Source organism: Vidua chalybeata, chromosome 4 (assembly GCF_026979565.1).
Source record: "Vidua chalybeata isolate OUT-0048 chromosome 4, bVidCha1 merged haplotype, whole genome shotgun sequence".
In the NCBI taxonomy this organism is placed as follows: Eukaryota; Metazoa; Chordata; class Aves; order Passeriformes; family Viduidae; genus Vidua; species Vidua chalybeata.
In genome coordinates this window covers 70,770,193-70,788,013 of record NC_071533.1, presented here as the reverse complement: position 1 = coordinate 70,788,013, position 17,821 = coordinate 70,770,193, and the positions used below count along the sequence as shown (strand labels likewise).

Below are 17,821 nucleotides of genomic sequence, written 5' to 3'. Positions count from 1 at the left end.
GCGGCCGAGGGCCTTCGGGAAAGGAGCAGCTCTGGCTGTTCCTCGCCTTCCTGGAAGAGCCTCTGGAGCGGGAGCAGCGGCGAGGGCAGCCCGGAGCAGCGGAGGAATGCGGCTGTCGGGCCGGCCCTGCCCGTGACGGCGCTGCCGAGCCCCGGCCTGCTGCTTTTGGGACATGAAAGAAGCACAGTTCCTCAGGGGTGCTGCGGCAAGGGGCGGCTCTGCCACTGCTTCCCCCCCGCGCTCGCCCTGCCCTGAGAACAGGCCTCCTTTCAGCAGCCCCGGCCTCGCCGGAGGAATTCGCTGCCCCGGCCAGGGGGAAATCGCGGCGTGTCTGGCATAGCTGCTCCGGCGGCGCTGACCGCAGCGCGTTCCAGGGCTGAGCCAAGGCCTGCCCCCTCCTCCTCCCCGGCTGCGGGCAGCGCCCGGGGTCCCCACAATGGGGAAGGGGCTGGGGGGGGGGGGTCAGAGCACCCAGCTGAGGGGTGAGAGCTGGGCTGGACCTCCCTCGGCCCTCGTGTCACATCCGAGTGTTCCTGTCCAGTGTGTGCTCCCGCACGAGTCGAGGCAGCCCCTGTCTGCTGTGAGACCTCGGTTCTTGTGGGTCACAGTCCCGTGGACCCCAATCCTCAAGGGTCACAGCTTCGGGACGGGATTTCTGCTCGGTAACATTCGCCCTGCATCTGGTGAGGGGGAACCAGCTCTTCTTTCCCACATCCCTGCTCCTCAGTTCCCCCTCTCACGGTGCTGTGGGGCTGCTGCTGCTGGTCCCTTCCTCTCACCCACCTGGGCTCCTCCCAGAGGACCAGCCCTGAGGCTGAGGAGGGTGCTGGGGGCTGCTGTGGGGCCAGGGCTGTGTGGATGAGGCATGGCAGGGGCCAGGGGATGCTCCCACACTGTGCCAGTGTGGTGACTAGCCCTGCAGAATGAACCGTGCCACCTGCTCCTGCCAGGCTCCTCATCCCAGCCCAAAGACGTGCCAGCGACCATTGGGAAAGAGAACTTACAACTTTATAGAGGAAATAAAATTACAACTGAGAGATGGGGTAGGAGCCACCCCTGGGCAGCGCTGTGGGCAGAGACACCTGCACCATCCCTGGGGGACCAGGGGGCTCCTGGGGCCCTGTGTGGGTGGTGGGCCCTGGGGCCAGCTGAGGGGGTGAGCTGTGGGAGGGCTGTGGGGTGAGAGGAACCAGGGCTGAAACGGGGAGTGGGAGTTTTGGGGTGCAGCCGGCATGGGAGGGATGGAGCGGTGGGGGGTGCAGGACCTCCCGGACTGTACCCGTGCGCCGCAGCCCAGGGGATGTGGGCACCGTCTTCTGGCCAGTGGTTGGGGTGGCAGCCCCAGGCTGGGAGGTGCAGGTGTCGGTGCCTCCAGCACCAGCCCCCCCCGAGGTGGGGAAGGGCAGCCGGTGGCGAGTCTTGGGCAGTCCCTGGCAGGACACAGTGGCAGCAGCACTGGGCATCAGGCCTCCCTGCCAGTCTCCCAGCAGCTTCCTCCCACCCTGTGGGGTGAGGGAGGGAGATGCCTGTCTCCCCAGGGCCGGAGCCCTATGAAATCTGGTTGTTGAGCTGACCTGGGTACTGCTCAAACCGCTTGTTGGCCTCCTCACTGAGCGCATCTCCTGCGGGCAGAGGGCAGGGGCTGTCAGCTCTGGTGCAGTGCATCCCCTGCCCTGCCAGCCCCTTCCACCGCAGGTGCCCCCAGCACCACCATCCCAGCCCATCCTCATCCTCATGGCTTCCTGCAGCCCTGTCCCTGCCCTCCACCCTCACCCCTGTGCCGTGCCCCGGGCTGTTACCGATGTGGCAGCTGTGCACCCAGATGCGGTGCCCGTCGTACTTGCAGTTGCATTTCATGGCATTGTTGGTGAAGTCACTTTCTGCCACCTCGAAGTTGGGGTTGATCACGACCTGTGGGGCACGGACAGTGAGATCCCTGCCCCAGCCCCAGAGGATGTGTCACCCCAGCTGTGGTGGGTGTGCTGGAGAGCTCCAAGGAGCCAGTGGCTGCTGATGTGGTGGGGTGGTCCTGTCCCTGTGCACCATGTGCCCATGAGCAGTGCTGCTCAGAGTTGGAAAAAACCCATGTGGCAGCATGTCTGAGCAGCCCTGCACGTCCCATGCCAGCACACCCACCAGCCCCACTGAGCTCCAGTGGGAGAGAGGGATGGGTGGCTGAAGTGTGTGGAGGGCTGAGGTGCAGGGACAGAGGCTGGGAGGGTGGCAGGAGGGGCTGGAAAGGGTCAGGTGCAGCACCTGCAGGATGTAGTTGCCTGGCTTGACGTCAGTGATGTCGATCCACTGGCAGTCAATGTCGTGCCGGTACAGGTCCCAGCAGCCCACGGTGATGCCCTGCTCCCCAAAGTTGGCACACTCGTACCTCTTGGCCACGTCTGCAGGCAGGAGGAGACACAGCTGGTCCCTGCTGAGACCTCCCCAGCCTGGCCCCACGATGGGGACACAGGCAGGGACGGTGCTGCAGGGCCCCAGTGTCACCCACCTTCCTCGCACTCGGTGTCCTCCAGGCAGAAGCTGGCCTTGTGTCCCTCGGCCACCTTGGTGCCGTTGGGGGTCAGGATGTCGTAGTGGGTGAAGATGTCCATGCTGTGGTAGTGCCTGTGGGAGGGAGCCAGCACCTGCTGCAGGCTGCCCTGCCCTGCATCAGCCCCCCTGCCACCTGCCCAGCCCCTCACCGCTAGGAATGTCCCCACAGCCCCTGCTCTGAGGTGGCAGCACAGTGAGGTTGGGCAAAGCTGTGCCCTGCCCTGGAAGAGGACACAGCTGTCCCCAGCCAGCTGTCCCACTCAAGCAGTGGGCTCAGCTGCAGGGCACAGCCTGCAGCCCTGTCCCTGCCTCCTGGAGCCCCAACTGCTCATCCAGAATCAGCCCTAAGCCAAACCATGCAAAATTGGACCCTGGGCAGCAGACTGGGGCTATCCAGTGTCATCCTCACCCGGTGTCACCCTCATCCAACATCACCCTCTCTCAGCATCATACTTGCACAGTGTCACCCTCCTCAGCGTCACCCCTGCGCAGCACCCTCCTCACCCAGAGCTGCCCTCACCCAGCCCGTTGCACCACCACCACCCTCTCCCCTCCGTGACCCCCAGCCCCGTCTGTCCCCTGCCCACACTCCCCTCCCAGCCGTGCCCCACACGCACCGGTGGCACTCGTGCCAGACCCAGGAGTGGCGGCCGGCCTTGGGGCGGAAGTCGGCGCGGCCGCGGTTGTGGATCTGGGAGGAGAAGCGGAGCAGGCGGCGGTGTCCGTAGGGCCAGTTGGCCAGGCGGGCCGAGCTGGCCAGGCAGTTTTCCTCGGCGGCGCAGTACAGCATGTGCAGCGGCCGGTCCTCGATGTACGCCGTCTCCTGCACCAGCGGTGCGTGCAGCAGCAGGTCGGAGGCGGCTGGGGATGGGAGGCTGCTCAGGGACAGGCCCTGCTCTCGGCAGGGATGGGGCGAGTGGAGGGGATGGGGCAGTGCCCAGGGCTGGCAGGGCTGAGCCAGCCAGGGGGGACATGTGCCCTCCGCACTGGCTGGGAATGGGCTGACCACTGACCTCCAGCTGCAAACCCCACTGACCACAGCTCCTGGCCCCACAACACTGTTGTCTACAGAGCCCACCGCCCGCAGACCCCACTGCCCACAGACCCTACTACCTGCAGACCCCACCACCTGCAGACCCCACTGCCTGCAGACCCCACTGCCCTCATACCCCACCGCTCACAGACCCCACTGCCTGCAGACCCCACTGCCCACAGACCCCACTGCCCGCAGACCCCAGTGTTCAGAGTCCATGCCTGCAGACCCCACCACTCACAGACCCCATTGCCTGCAGACCCCACTGCCCGCAGACCCCATTGCCTGCAGACCCCATTGCCTGCAGACCCCACTGCCTGCAAGCCCCACTGCTCAGAGTCCATGCCCACAGACCCCACTGCCTGCAGACCCCACTGCCCACAAGCCCCTCTGCTCAGAGTCCATGCCCACAGACCCCACTGCCCACAGGTCCCGCTGCCCACAGCCCCCCTCCGTGCAGAACCCCCACCCACAGACCCAGTGTCCCAGACCTGGCAATGGGGTTCCCTGCAGCCCCCACTGCCCGCAGCCCCCGTGGCCGCTCACTCTCGGAGCAGATGACGCCCGCAGCGAAGCGCGTGCCCGTGTTCCTGCAGCTCAGGCTGGCGCCGTGGTGCTGGCAGTGGCTCAGGGACATCTCGTGGCCGGCGCACTTCACTCCGCTCATGACCATCTCTGTCACGTTGCTGGCGTCCCAGTACCACGTCTCCTGGCGAGGGGGTGAGGCAGGGTGGGTGGCAGGGCTGGTGGCTGGATTGCCCGGGATCACTTATACCCAGGCTGCAGCCAAGCCCCCCACCACAGCTGCCCAGGCCTCTAGCTGCCCACAGGGATCCACGTCCCTCTGTCCCCATCTGTCCCCATGCAGCCCCATGGTCATTTGGGAAGTGCTGGCCGGTGCCTGTGCTCGCCAGGGCATCACCGGGGCCCTCCTCGCCGGCACCTACCGTCACAGCATGCAGGGAGTAGCCCAGGCCGAGCTGACGACAGGCCACCATGGCCTCCTTGGTGGTCCAGCCATCGCTGCAGACCGTGCCCCACTTACTGCCTCGCTTCACCTCCACGCGGCCCTCAAACTCTGTCCTCCCGCCGGCCAGGCGGATCTGTGGGGAAGCCCTGGGGCCGTGAGCGGTCACCCCACAGCTCCTGTCCCACCGCCATCCCCATCCCATCCCCGTCCCCAGCCCTGTGAGCAGTGGTGGTGGCTGCTGCTGCCCTGGCCAAGCTGGTGCTGGCACCTACTTGTAAGCCGTGGTTAGCGAATCCCAGACCCAGCTGGCGACAGGCCACCATCGCCTCGAGCGTACCCCAGCCTTCGCCGCAGACCAGACCCCAGCGGGGCTGGTCCCCGTCGCCAGCCCCCACCGCCACCTCGACCCGCCCCTCGAAGCGGCTCCGGCCCCCGCTCAGCCGAATCTGCAGAGAAAGGCAGTGGCAGCGTCATCACCGTCACAGGTGATGCTCCCCCGGGACCGCGGGACTGTCCCCAGCCCCTGTCCCGTCACAGGGGGATGGGGAAGGCAGGAAAGCAGAGCCAAGCACAGCTTTAGTTGGCAGGGGACTTGCCAAAACTGGTGGATTTGGGCACAAACAAATTGCCTGTGAGTTTGGGCATTGTCTCACCAGCTCAGGGAAAACAGTTCATTTTGAAATGGCGTCATTTCAGAAATGACAGGTGTGAGAGAGTTAAAGATCATTAAAAAAGCTCAAAGTGGATGAAACGATGGGCCAGGGCAAACAGGAACAAGCGGCTCCATTTGCTTGTTTCATCACAGGTAAAAAAAAAAAAAATCTCTCTCGGTTGGCCCACAGTGATTTTTTTTTTTCTGGTGTTTCTGCTGGGGAGTGGGCACAGGCTGGCAGCAGCAAAAGCAGCAGGGAGCAGCTGCCCCACACCTCCCCTCACAGAGCAGCACCCACAGCGCACCCAGAGCCCCCACAGCCTCCCCCCCCCACCCCCTTCCTCACAGGGGTTCCCACCCACAAAATTCCTGAGCTCCCAGGACAGAGGGAAATGTGTGGGGTGCAGAGGAGGAGATGTGAGGGCCCATGGATGCTGTGGGCCTTTCCCAGCGCCCCACTCTGCGGCCCCGCTGCTGGGAGCCCCACGGAGCCCCGTGGTGCGCACCAGGTTCTCGTAGCCCATGTAGGGGATGTTGCAGCGAACAGCCGCGTCCTCCGTGTGCTTGCAGTCCTCCTGTGTGATGTTCCTGAAGGGGCAGCTCCAGAGCGACTTCTCGGTGCCCCGGCACTGCACCTCGTTCAGGTGGATGGGGCCCGTCCCTGCCAGAGGGCAGCAGAAATCAGGGCCCTGTGACACAGGGATGCTCAGGGCCACCCCGTCCCCAAGGCTGCCCTCTCTTTTTGGCAGGTCTGAGGGACTTGGACACTCCAGCCTCCAGGGCTGCTGCCCGGGGCGGGGTGGTTGAGTGGCCGTGGTCCCATTGGGATGCTCCATATGCATCCCAGTGCCCACAGGACACCCCAGCCAAGCAAAGCCTGGGTAAGTGCCTCATCCACAGCTCCAGGAGGGGACGGCAGGCCCCTCTGCCCCGGCAGCCTCACCTTGCCCCATGCGTGCCCCGGTGAGGGCCTCCTTGGCGCTGCCGAAGCCCAGCTCGCGGCACACGACGCTGGCCGACTGCAGGTTCCAGCGGTCGTCGCAGATCGTGCCCCACTCGCTGCTCTTGAGCACCTCAACACGGCCCTCGCCGACCTTCGCGCCGCCCTTCAGCCGGATGCGGGGCTGCGGGAGCAGGGACACGTGTGGGACAGCGCGGAGCGGCGCAACGCAGCGCTGGCCACGACTCCCGGGATGCGCAGGGCCAGGACACCATCCCCACCTCCTGCTCCAGAGACCCAGCAACCCACACACCTGCAGAGCCCAGGGGACAGGGCCTGGCCGTGGGGCACTGTCCGGCTGTGGGCCACCACAGGACTCGTCCCCCTCCCTGCGGGGCTCACCTGGCCCTGCTGCTGCTGGCGCTGTTTCTTCTTGTGGGCATTGCCAGTGGCGAAGAGGGGCCCGGGCACGCAGCTGACCACGGCGGGCATGCCGGAGCCGCAGGCTGCTGAGGAGTTGCCCCGGTAGAACTCGAAGGAGCACAGGGACAGGTGCACCTCTGTCCCCGTGCAGGACACCGAGTGAAGGCGGTAGTTGAGCTGCTGCCGCTCCGTGAAGAGCCTGTGGGGGGAGAGGAGCCCTGAGCCACGGCCAGCGTGGCCAGCTGCAGTGGAGGTGTCACCAGCCACCCTGCCTGCAGCTGCACGTGCTGGCTGTGCCCCTTGCCCTGTCCCCAGGGTGACACACGGTGCCTGCCAGGCACCCACCCCTTGCCAGCTGCCTGTCCCACACCCCCAGCAGCACAGGGACGCACGTGGGGACGCGCACGGCTCTGGTGGGACTGCACGGGGCTCCTGTCTCTGGCTCTCCACTGGAGCCATTTACCTCTTCTTGGGCCCTACGTCCTCCCTGCGCTTTTGTTTTTGTTTAGGCTGAGATTTGGAGGCCAGCCTGGAAAATAGAAAACAATCATCACAAAGCCCGGGGTCTCAGGCTGTCACCTCTGCCCTCAGCAGTGACACAGGGAGCACAGCCTGCCCTGGCTTCACTGGAGGCTGAACTGGGCACCTTGGCCCCCAGGAAAACTCATGTGCATCCCCTTTGTGTCACACAGGGGTGCAACAGCATCATCTGCTGCCAGCGGCGTGACACAGCCACACTGCACAGCAATGATGCAGTTTCCTGCATGCATCCCACCAGGAAACTGCTGGATGCAGCCACATCCTGCTCTGCCTTGTCACAGACCAAAAGATCAAACACCAGCAGCCACCATTTGATCGGTTGGGTGTGGTTGTGTCTGTGTCCTCATCCAGACACCAAGCCACCATACTGTGCCGTGTCCCCAAGGTGCAGGACAGCCGGCAAGCAGCACCAAGCAAGCAGCACAGGCAGCCCCAGGGTGCTTGCCCTGGGGCCATGGGGCACAATGGGACTTGCTGCAGGCTGGCAAGGACCTGCTGCCAGCGAGGGAAACAGCCCTGCCACAGGCTGAGCCACGAGGCTCAAGCACACACAAGGTGTAGGTGCAATCCCAACATCCCCAAATGCTTGTTTCCCTTGGGGAGGAAGATGCTGAGCAGAGCCCAAACCCCAGAGACTGCAAGGAGTGAAGAGCAGAACCAAGCCTGGCCACTGTCCCTGCAGGCCAGCACAGGTTGGTGTCAGCCTGCACAGCCCAGCGAGCCCCAGGACACAGCACAGGGCTGGGATTCAGACAGCCAGAGGGCATCAGTGCCCATTCACACTCAGGAAGCCGCATCTGGATCCTGCACCTGGGTCTGGGCTCCCACGACAAGAAGATGTCACGAATGTGGTGTGAGCCCCAGAGAGAGCAGCAAGACAGCGGCGTGGAGGGGATGGGGGGTGTGGGACTCTTCCAGCCAGGGCTGAGGTGGGAGCTGTGAGGATCCTGGCTCTTCCAGCAGGGAGGGAAGAGCACAAGAGGAAAGAGGCATGACTGACAGCAAAAGGTTCAGGCTCAGGCTAAGGAAAACCTTGTGCCCATGAGGGCTGTTCCATACTGGAGCAGAGACCGCAGAGCTGCAGAATTTCCATCCTTGGAAGGTTTCAAAAGCCAGCTGGATGAAGCCCTGGGTTTAACCCACAGCTGGCTCTGCTCCACCCAGGGAGTTGGACCAGGACTCCCAGAGGTCGCTTCCAGCCTGGATTAGCCTGTGCCTTCATATGACTGTGGCTGTGCAGCCCCAAATTAATCAGCCCCTACAAAACAGTGTGGCTCTCAGGAGCCAGTTCCTGCTCGGGGCAGAGGGACAGGACTGCAGCCTCGTGGGGACACAAAACATTTCCACCAGTGCTGCAGGGGAAACACCTGCTCACTGGGAAAGGGGCAGTCAGCACCAAACCAGCCAGGAAACAGCACATTGCAGCAAACAGGACCTTCAGGTGGGAGTTGAGGAAACCCATGAGCCTGGATTCCCATCACCAGCTGCAGGAGCTGGCAAGGATGACTGCTGGGGACAGGGAGTGTCACAATGAAGAGCTCACAGTGGGTGTAGGGCACATTCAGCACCAGGGAAGGTGGTGGGACTGGGGCAAGGCCCCGTGCTGGGGGCAGAGCATTGTGGCAGCAGGCTCAGGAAAGAGGTGCCATGCCCCAGCCCAGAGAGGATGGGCTCTGGCTCACAAATCCAGCAGCAGGATTCAGGGATGGAGGGAAAAGGCAGCCAGACCATCCCCTGAGCCTGGCAGAAAGGCAGCAAGAATGAGTGGGCAGAGGATGCAAGGGACCCCAAGCAGATGTGGCACTTGGGGCAGGACCTGCCACACTGTGCCCATCAGCACTGCTGATCATGGGCTCTGGTGCCCATGCCAGCCCATCCTGCGGGGAATGGAGGGGTGCACAGCCTTTCCAGTGTCCCCAGTGCTGCTTTCTGCAGAAAGCAGCCCATTTCCACAGCTCTTCCTCCCCATCCCTCAGGAGAGACAACTCTGCTCCGAGGCCTCCTGCTCCCCTCCCAGGGTGCCAGGACTCCTGCCTGGTGTGCATGACCAGCCTGGGAGAGAGATCGTCTCTCGTGGGGAATGGGGGACCCCAGCACGCACAGGCAGGTGCCCTGGGGTGAGGTTTGTCCTACTGGGCCAGCACAGCCCAAGCCTTCAGTCTGCTCCGTCCGGATCCGTTTGTGCCCGGATCCGTTCTGACGGCAGAGACTGGCGGGGCCGGACAGCCCAGCTCTGCCACGGCTCAGCAGACGGGGCGCCCTGGCCCCTTACCTGCTGCCCAGCCTCGGGCTGCGGCCCTTCGTCCTGGCTGCTCGCTTCAGCCGCCTGTGGAGCAAGCAACACTGGAGCTGCCTGCTCAGGGCACACACAGTGCCAGGCACGGCATGTCCGTGCCCCTCGCTCAAGCCACGGTGTGGCTGGAGCATCCCCTGACGGCTGCAAACCTCCCCTTGGGATGGCGACAGCACTGCCAGGGAGGAAGAGCGCTCCTCTTAGAGCGGCCTTTGCTGTAGTGTGTGTGGTAGCCACCCCATGGCCCCCCAGCTTGGTTAGCAAGTGTCCAGATGGCCAGCTGGGGCTTGGACTGGCAAGCGGCAGGGTGGGAGGGATTTTAGAAGCCACAACACCCAACAGCACAGCTTCTGCTGTCCCCCCAGCACTACCCCATGCCCCTGGCACCATCCCCAGCCCTCTGCCCCTGTCCCTGCTTGGACACCCCACCCCTGTGGGCTCCCTGCCGGCGTCACTCACTTGTAGAAGTTCCTGTTGACTTTCTTCTCTGCCGGGAAGCCCATCATGCCACAGACGACGCGGCTGTTGTGGCTGTCCCAGCCCTGGTCGCAGATCTGTGCCCAGCTGTCCTTGTAGCGCACCTCCACGATGCCCTCTGTCACCGGCAGCTGCCGCCGCCCCCCGGACACCACCGGCCGCAGCCGGACCTCCTCCACGTGGCTCTGCTCGGTCTGCGGGGATCAGGTCAGCCCCAGCTCACGTCCCATCCCATCACCCCTCCTCCTGCCAGCCCACCCCCAGGCAATCTCCAAGGATGGAAGAGAGGAGTCTGCAGGCATAGGTGGGGCACAGGGCCAGGCACCCCTGCATTCCTGCTGGCCACATCTGATGGCCCTGGGCAGCCAAGGATTGAATCTCATCCAGAGAGCTCAGTGCCTCTTGTCCCCTTGGGTCCCCAGGTGCATCTCCAGGGAACACAACCAGGAAAGCCAGTGCTGCTTTCCTGCACCCCCAGGGGGAGTTCCCAGACTGCCCCACGCCCAGGGTGCTCTGTGGCATCCTGGACGTCACCAGCTGCCTGCTCTGGCCAGCAGCTTCCTCACCTCGATGACGTTGGAGTCCTTGAAGCCTGGAATGCGCTCATCCTTGCAGACGACACCCGCGTCCTCCTCATGGCTGCAGTCGCTGTTCCCCCAGCCCCGGTGTTTGCAGTCCCCGATGCCCTTCTCGTTTCCAGCACAGTTCACATTGTCCAGCCAGATCCTCCCTGCCAGACACAGCCTAAGGGTGAGGGGGGAGCCAAGCATCCCCTAGGAACAGGGAAGGTGCCTGCGGAGCATGGCAGGGAGCAGGCAGGTTACAGCAGGAGCTGTAGCACAAAGGTGAGGGAAATGCCACCCAAATGGGGGGGGGGGTCTGCAGATGGGGAGCCTCCACCTCCCCAAGGGGCTGCTCTGACACGCAGAAAGCTCCCACGTGTGCACACACGAGCACGAAATCACTGCCGGGCACACCTTGCAGACCTGTGCCAGGGGGATGCTGTGCCCCGCCAGCCCTCTCTTACCGACTCCTTTGCCGTACTTGGCGCTGTGGGCCCAGCCGGTGGCAGCCACGAAGCCGAGGTGCCGGCACAGCACGTGCGCGTTGCCCAGCGTGAAGTCGTCGTCGCAGATGGTGCCCCACTCGTCGTTGTAGAAGACCTCGACGCGGCCCTCGTTGTGCTTGCGGGGGTAACCGGCCAGGCGGAACCTCAGCTGGGGCCCGGGGGGGTGCGTGGGGCCCGGGGGGGTGGGCTGGGCACTGCCCACCCACGGCCACGCGCTGCCCAGCAGCAGCAGCAGCAGCAGCAGCTCCGGCCATGCCCACGCGCTGCAGCCTCCCATGGCAGCGTGGCCCTGCGGGGGCACAGAGGGTCAGGGTTGTGCTGCAACACCAGCACCCCCACCCAGCCCAGTTAAACTCTCTGCCCAGCTCCAGCGCAGCCACGTGCCTCGTCCTGGCCAGAGAGCCCCCAACACACAATCCCTGCACCCCTGGGGGTGTCAGGGACCTGCCCAGTGCCCCTGCCCCCTCTGCCAACAGCCCCTACTGAGCCCCCACCGCGCTGCCTGGTCACATCTGGAGGGCAGTGAGGGCACATGGGCACAGGGCTGTGCCCAGGAGAGGTGAATGGAAGGAGGGGGATGAGCTGCCAGAGCTGAGGGAGCTGGAACAGGCTCAGGGCACAGGGAAAGCCCGGCTGTATGGGCCAGGAGCTCGATCCAGCAGGAGCAGGGAATGGCTCCTGGCTGAGGGGATTCCAGCCCACGCTCCTGCCCTCCCTTCCATGACGAGCGAGGCAGCCGGAGCATTCACATTCCTCTGTGCCGCGTTCCTCCATTCCTCTGACAATATTTGTGGCTCCCCGAATACCTGAGGGAGATGTGGTATTCCTGTACCGGTCCCACGGCAAACAATAGTGAAAACCCTTCTCTGTGAGCTGCCCTCCCTTCCCAGTGTGCTATTCCCATGGATCCTGTAGCTCAGGAGCAGCATTTCTGCACAGGGGGGTGTTGACAAGCTCTGAGCGATGCTCGTCCATGCCCACCTCGCTGTCCACTGCAGCCTCGTGCCACCAGCCCAGCCAGACCCTTCCATGGAAGGAAAGCATTCCCCCAAAACACCCCCAGGGCAGCCCCCCAGCAGGATGTCTCTGTCTCCAAGTGCCCCCTGAGCACAGATCCTCCCCGCTGCACTCACACAGATCGTGCTTGCCATTAGAAAACATTAAAAAAAAAACCCAAACCAAATTGATTTAAAATTCCCGTATTTAGCTGCAGTGTCACAGAGAAAGGGAAACAAATTCAAACCCCACGCACAGCTGGGGGCTGGCACAGCTGCTCCACCTCCTCAACAGCCTCCAGGGCAGGGTTTTCACAGAGGAATTGGCCCCATTCCTGCTTGGTTCACTTTTCCAGATGATGAGGACCTGGTCCACACTCCAGCCTCTTGAGAACGCCTCCTGGGCCGAGGCAAGGATGAACCAGGATGGTGCCCAGTGCCAGCCCCTTTTCCACACCCGTAACACCAACACAAGCCTCCACAGGGCCTAGCCCTGCTGCCTGCCTGCCCTTTTGGGCACACGTCACATTGGAGGTGCCACCAGGAGCAGTGAGAACCTCGGGATGAGCCTTGTGCCTGCAGAGATGCTCAGGAAGAGAGTGAGGAGTGACAAGGACCAGCAGTTCCACACCAGACACAGCAGTGGGGATGGCTGGACGTGGCACTCTGGTCTGGCTGACAAGGTGGGCATTGGTCACAGGTTGGACTCGACGACCCTGGAGGTCTTTTCCAACCCTGTAATTCTGTGAAGCACATCACCTCCCTCGGAGCAACCACATCCGGGTGGGCCTGGCTCTCTCCTCTATCACAACTGGGGGACAGGGGACACAGACAGAGCTGGTGGGGACATGGGCCAGGCAGCTGGGGTTGGTCAGAGCCAGCTCTGGGCTCCTGGTGCCTCAGCTGCTTGCTCTGGCACTGCCAGAGCTCAGCAGGACGCGTGTCTGTGGGCAGACAGCAGGGAAACGCTTTGCTGAACCTTTTACCCAGCCAGCAGGAAGGGAGGGAGGGTGCAAAGAGCCACCTCAGCCCTGCCAGTGGTTTAAGAAAGGGCATTTCTGGGCTTGGAATGGGAATTCTCCATCCTCATCTCCACACCGCCTGGGAAGCAGAGAAGGGATGAGTTTGCCATCTCACAGCAGTAACAAAACTTCTTATTCCACCCCTGGGTCACCGAGGGGACATTGCCCTGCCCAGAGGAAGGGCTGCAAACCCTCAGAGCTGTCCTGGCACACAAATGTGCTCAGTGCTAACTGCAACACACCTTGGGGTGTGTTTCCTTAGGGAAAGCTGGAGTGCACAAGGACTGGAGCTTCCCCAGCGAGCAGGATGCTCTGCTGTGGAACTGGGCAGTTTCACAACGGGGTCAGTACAACCCTAAAGGACAGCAGCACAATTAATGCCAATCTCCACGGTCCGGCAGAAATAGCCCGTGTCAGGAAGTGGGAATGGCCTTTTATGAGATCACAGGTCCTGTTAATTGGAGTAACTGTGTTGATATAACAGGCTGAGACTGGAAGGCATTCGATTCATCTTGCACCACCTTTTAAGGAATAACTAGCACTCAACAAAATCAGTGCACCTTCTGCTAAGTGGATTAAAACTGGTCACCTGCTGGAACTAAAATGTGGTTACATGGGGAAGTCACCACTCCGTGGTCTTTCTGGTGAGGATCACATGCTTTTCAAAGCAAAACTGTGCCAGGAGGAGGAAAAAAGTACCTTCCTGGTACAGACTGCAGAGACAGAAATGGAGGGGGAATCAGAGATGGGAATAGGGACAGCCTGGTAAATCAGCATTGTGCAGCCTATGTCCTTGGCTACAAGGAAAATTAAAATCTGTGCACTGAGAAACAAAACACAGAGGACCAGGAGATGGCACCCGAAAAGTGCTTGGGCTTGGTGCAGCAAATCACTGATTCCCCTCCAAGCCTCAGCAGCGTGCCCTCCAGGGTCTGTAATCCCTGCCCCTGGGTCCTGCTTCAGCTCTGCTCCAGCATCTCTCATCCCCACTGTCCTTCCTCTGCCCTGGCTCCTCAGCTCTGCCACTCACCTCAGAGTTCCCCAGTGATATTCCCAGCGACATTCCCAGCTGTGCTCTGTGGGGCCAAAGCCTTTTCCATGCCCAGCCCAGGACAGCTGCCATGTGAGCTCCCTGCAGCACAGCACGGCTCCTTCCCCGTTCCTGCACCACCTCCCTCTCCGAACACGCTCCGTGCCCGTGTCCATGTCCCGGGCAGTCAGGCTAACAGGGCTCTCATTGTCCACATCACTTTTTCCGTTCTCTGAGGCACAAGCCGTGCGTTTGCTCCTCTCCTGCTGCCCGGCCGCTCGTTCTGCTCGCAGGCTTTGCTCCAGCCCTGCTGTTCTGGGTGGGGAGCCCACCCCAGCATCCCAACCACCCTGCTGTCAGCTCCAGCTTGGGACAGTCTCCTCTTGGACCAGAGCTTGTGCAAACTCTGGATGTGCTTGTGCCGCTCTGGATGTGCTGCCCAGGCACAGATGCTCAGCAGAACTCCACTGCGAGGGTAAAGGGCTCTGGAGGACGGGCTGGCTGGAGCGAGCGCTGGGCGTGGGAGCCGGGAAGCAGCCCAGGTTCTTGCCACTGCCCGGGAAACCTCAGGAATGTCCCAGCCGGGTGTGCACGAGGCCCTGAGCCACATCCCAGCCTGCAGCGCAGCTGGCGCTGGTGGTGGGATGTCTGAGAGTACTGAGGAGTCAAAATCCTGGGGCTCCCGCCACTCCTCAGCCTCAGCCCGGCTCTGCTGAGGTTGGCATGGGTGAGAGGACCCTTCAGGGCAGGGGACAGCCCCACATGGCAGCAGGAGCCGTGACACTGCTCAAACTGCTCCCATGCCGGCCCACTGGCTCTGCTTGTCCCAGTGGATGACAGATCAGAGGACAGAGTCACCTTTATAGGTGACTTATAGCCAGGCACTGTCTCCATCACTGCCCTGCATCCTGCACAGGGGCTGCCCCTTCCAGAGGGGTCAGCTGTGCTGGTGGGGGTGCCCCAGGCCCAGGACTGTTCAAATCATGTGTGCCCTTCAGCACTCACTGGGCATCCAGCAGGACAATCAGTCTGCCCCACCAAAACCCCAGTGAACAGCCACCAGAGCTCGGGAAGGGGCAGCTCCTGGTGAGGCAGGTCCTCGGCTAAGTCCGTGTGTTTGATCAGCACGGGGCATCCCTGCAGCACAGGGATGACATCCCAAGCCACAGCAGCAGGGAAGGGCCAGGCCATGGAGGCCCCTGAGGGACATGCTCGCTCAGCAGCAGCCTTGGACACACCCACGGGGGACATGGAGCATCCCAGGCACTGACAACTGGGAGGACTCAGAGAGGAGCAGCACAAGAGACCTGGGAAACCCGCCAGCACGAGGGAGAGGAAGCTCGCTCTGTTTATCCTTCCTTGAGAAGGTTAAGGGGTGACACAGTCACTCTCTGTTGATGTCCCGTGCCAGGACATCCCTGAGAGCATGGGGTCACGTCCCAAGCAGTCGGGGCAGGAGAAGGTCTGGTGAGTCCCATGGCTTCAGGGCTCCATCCCTCCCCTTCTCCCCAGGGCCCCCTCGCACACGGCCCTTTCGCAATCCGGCCGCCTGGATGGGCCTGCTCCGCTTTTCCCGCTTCCCGGCAGCCCTGGAGCGCCGGGAACAAATGTGCACGAAGCAGGGGAGCCCCGACACCCCCACCCTGCTCAGGAGGGGACCTGACATGGGTCAGAGCTCTGGGGTAAGCACCACCAGGGTCTGGAAGGGAACGTGGTTCCACAAACCAGTCGCAAAAGCACCAGGAAGCAGCCCAGGGTCACCATAGGAATCTGGGTTCCCTGGAAGGACTGCTGTCACTCCCAAATCTACAACCTCCTGTGGCTGGGAGCTCACTGCCCCTCGGTGCCTGAAGGCAGGGTGCCCACCCCTGCCACCCACTGTGTGTCCCCATCCCAGGCAAGGACAGGGATGCTGCAGAACGGACACTCGGGGTGTCAGCAGGGACAAAACATTGCGTGGGGCTGGGGTCGCACTTCCCTTCCTCTGACAACTCCAGGCCCAGCCCCTTTGGGCTACCTGATGTCCCCATGTCCTACTGTCACCCTGTGAGTTTGCGGGCCCTAAGTTGGGCAACTCCCTGGGGACTCCCCTGGCGGGGGAGACTCTCTGGGAGCAGTTCTGTGTCAGGAACGAGGGACGCATGTGCCCTTCCACATCACCCCCTAAAGCCAGGGTAGGTCACAGCACAGCTCCTGGCAGCTCTTACCCCCACCCAGCCTCCCCAGCACACAGCGGGACCCTCAGCTCTGCCCGCTCTGCTCTGAGCTGCCCGGGCTTGGGAGAGGCAGCCCTGGGAGGAACCGGCTGCCGGCAGGAGGGAAAGACCTCGGAGGAATGCGCAAACATCGGCCATCCCCGCGGGCAGAGGGGCGGGCAGCGGGGCTGTGGGGCTGGTGGTGGGGCTGGTGGTGGGGCTGGTGTCCCAGGCACCCTGGAGCAGGGAGCCAACCTTCCTGGACCTGCTGGAGACGGGACCGGCTCAGCTGCGGGCTCCTCTGAGAGCAGCTGGGAAGGCGAAAAGCCAGCCGAGAAGAATCATCCCTTCCAGCGCCGCCAGCCCTCCCACCCCACATCCTTCCATCCATCCTCTCTCTTCCATGAGCTACAGCAAGTCCGGTCTTCATGGAAATCCTGAGTCTCCACGCCCCGTGTAACCCGCTGCTCGGCCCGCAGCCCGCACGCTTTGGGGTGCGTTACAGCCCCGAAGCGGCACCCACAGCCCCGCCGGGCTCCGCTTCCCGTGGGACACCCGCGCTGCCCGCCCCGGTCCCGCTGCCCACGGGCACGGCCCACGGCAGCTCCCGCACCACGGCACGGCACGGACACGCTTGGACCACCGGGGCTTTGGGGCGGCATCACCGCACCCACCCCCGCACCCGGGACACCCCCGAGGCGCCCCGGCCCCGCAAGGCGCAGCCCCCGCCGCTCCCGGGACAGCCGGGCCCCGCGCGGTATCTCCGGGGTGCCGAACGGAGCCGAGCCGTGCCGTGCCGAACCGAACACAACCGAGCCGAACCGAGCCGTACCACGTTCTGCAGTGCCGTACCGAGCCGAGCCGTGCCGTGCCGAGCCGTGCGGTGCTGTATGGCAATCCTGCCGTGCCGAGCTGAGCAATTTCGGTCCGTGCCGCCGCGCTCCGCCCCGGCCCGCCCCGCGCCGTGCCCGTGTCCGGGGCCGCCCCGCCGCCCCGGCCCGCGCCGAGCGGCCCCGGCCCCGCCGCCGGCACGGCCCGGACGGGCCCGCGCCCCCGGCCCGCTGCCCCGGCATGGGGCCGGCTCCAGCCCCCGCCCCGGCCGGGCTCGGCTCCAGGGCCATCCCCGGGCCCCCGGGACGGAGCTGCCCGGCCGCTCCTGGGGCAGCGGGAGCTGCCAGCCGAGCCTCCGCTGCCGGGGTTTTGGCCGTCCCGACCGCACCCAGCCCCTCTCCTCACCCCTGGGGCCGGGGCAGCCAGCTCCGATGGGCAAGAGAGGGAAACAGCCAGGAATGGTTCGCCCCTGGGTGCCCTTTTCCAGAGGCTGCAGTGGGGTGGTTGGTCAGATCCCCGCCTTGGTCATCCTGCCTGTCCTGGGCAGGATGGGACCCCCCGAGCCCGAGGGTCTCTTCCTGCAGGAAAGCCCTGCAGGGCTGGGGCCGTGAGCTCACACTGCCAGCGGCTGGAGCACCTTCCCGGAGTGCAGAGCAGGGTGAGGCTGGGGAGCAGCTGGGATGTGTGGCGAGCTGCTTTGTTTGAGAGGACACAGGACCGACTGTAGCAGCAGCCAGTGTGAGATGCGTGAGAGCGTGCGAGGGTGTGAGCGGGATGTGCTGGCACCCCAACGCTTTCCCCCAGGAA

General features: G+C 63.7%; 1 protein-coding gene across 5 annotated transcripts; it reads right to left on the bottom strand.

Annotated features, from left to right (window-relative positions):
* Positions 1 to 991: 991 nt before the first annotated feature.
* On the bottom strand, positions 992 to 17,092 carry LOXL3 (lysyl oxidase like 3). 5 transcript variants are annotated; one of them, XM_053941671.1, is made up of 16 exons: positions 17,016 to 17,089; positions 10,900 to 11,230; positions 10,439 to 10,602; positions 9,855 to 10,066; positions 9,375 to 9,428; positions 7,026 to 7,091; positions 6,542 to 6,761; positions 6,143 to 6,323; positions 5,706 to 5,860; positions 4,820 to 4,993; positions 4,124 to 4,286; positions 3,162 to 3,405; positions 2,501 to 2,616; positions 2,257 to 2,393; positions 1,800 to 1,911; positions 992 to 1,622 (listed from the first exon to the last, which is right to left on the bottom strand). In XM_053941671.1, exons 2-16 carry the CDS (start codon positions 11,216 to 11,218, stop codon positions 1,549 to 1,551), a joined length of 2,391 nt encoding a protein of 796 aa, XP_053797646.1. In that variant the 5' UTR covers positions 11,219 to 11,230; positions 17,016 to 17,089; the 3' UTR covers positions 992 to 1,548. The 5 variants fall into 5 exon arrangements, with proteins under 5 accessions (XP_053797646.1, XP_053797643.1, XP_053797642.1 ...); XM_053941668.1 differs by lacking the exons at positions 7,026 to 7,091; positions 9,375 to 9,428 and having other exon boundaries at positions 17,036 to 17,092; XM_053941667.1 differs by lacking the exons at positions 7,026 to 7,091; positions 9,375 to 9,428.
* Positions 17,093 to 17,821: the final 729 nt, after the last annotated feature.

What these genes read in the sequence shown, in the direction of transcription:
- LOXL3 (XM_053941671.1), bottom strand. Translation starts at nt 11,218, where the DNA reads ATGGGAGGCTGCAGCGCGTGGGCATGGCCGGAGCTGCTGCTGCTGCTG. An exon ending in AGCCCGAGGCTGGGCAGCAG is followed by an intron (nt 7,092 to 9,374) that starts GTAAGGGGCCAG and finishes TCTATTTTCCAG; the next exon opens with GCTGGCCTCCAAATCTCAGC. An exon ending in CAGGCAACTACATCCTGCAG is followed by an intron (nt 1,912 to 2,256) that starts GTGCTGCACCTG and finishes CGTGCCCCACAG; the next exon opens with GTCGTGATCAACCCCAACTT.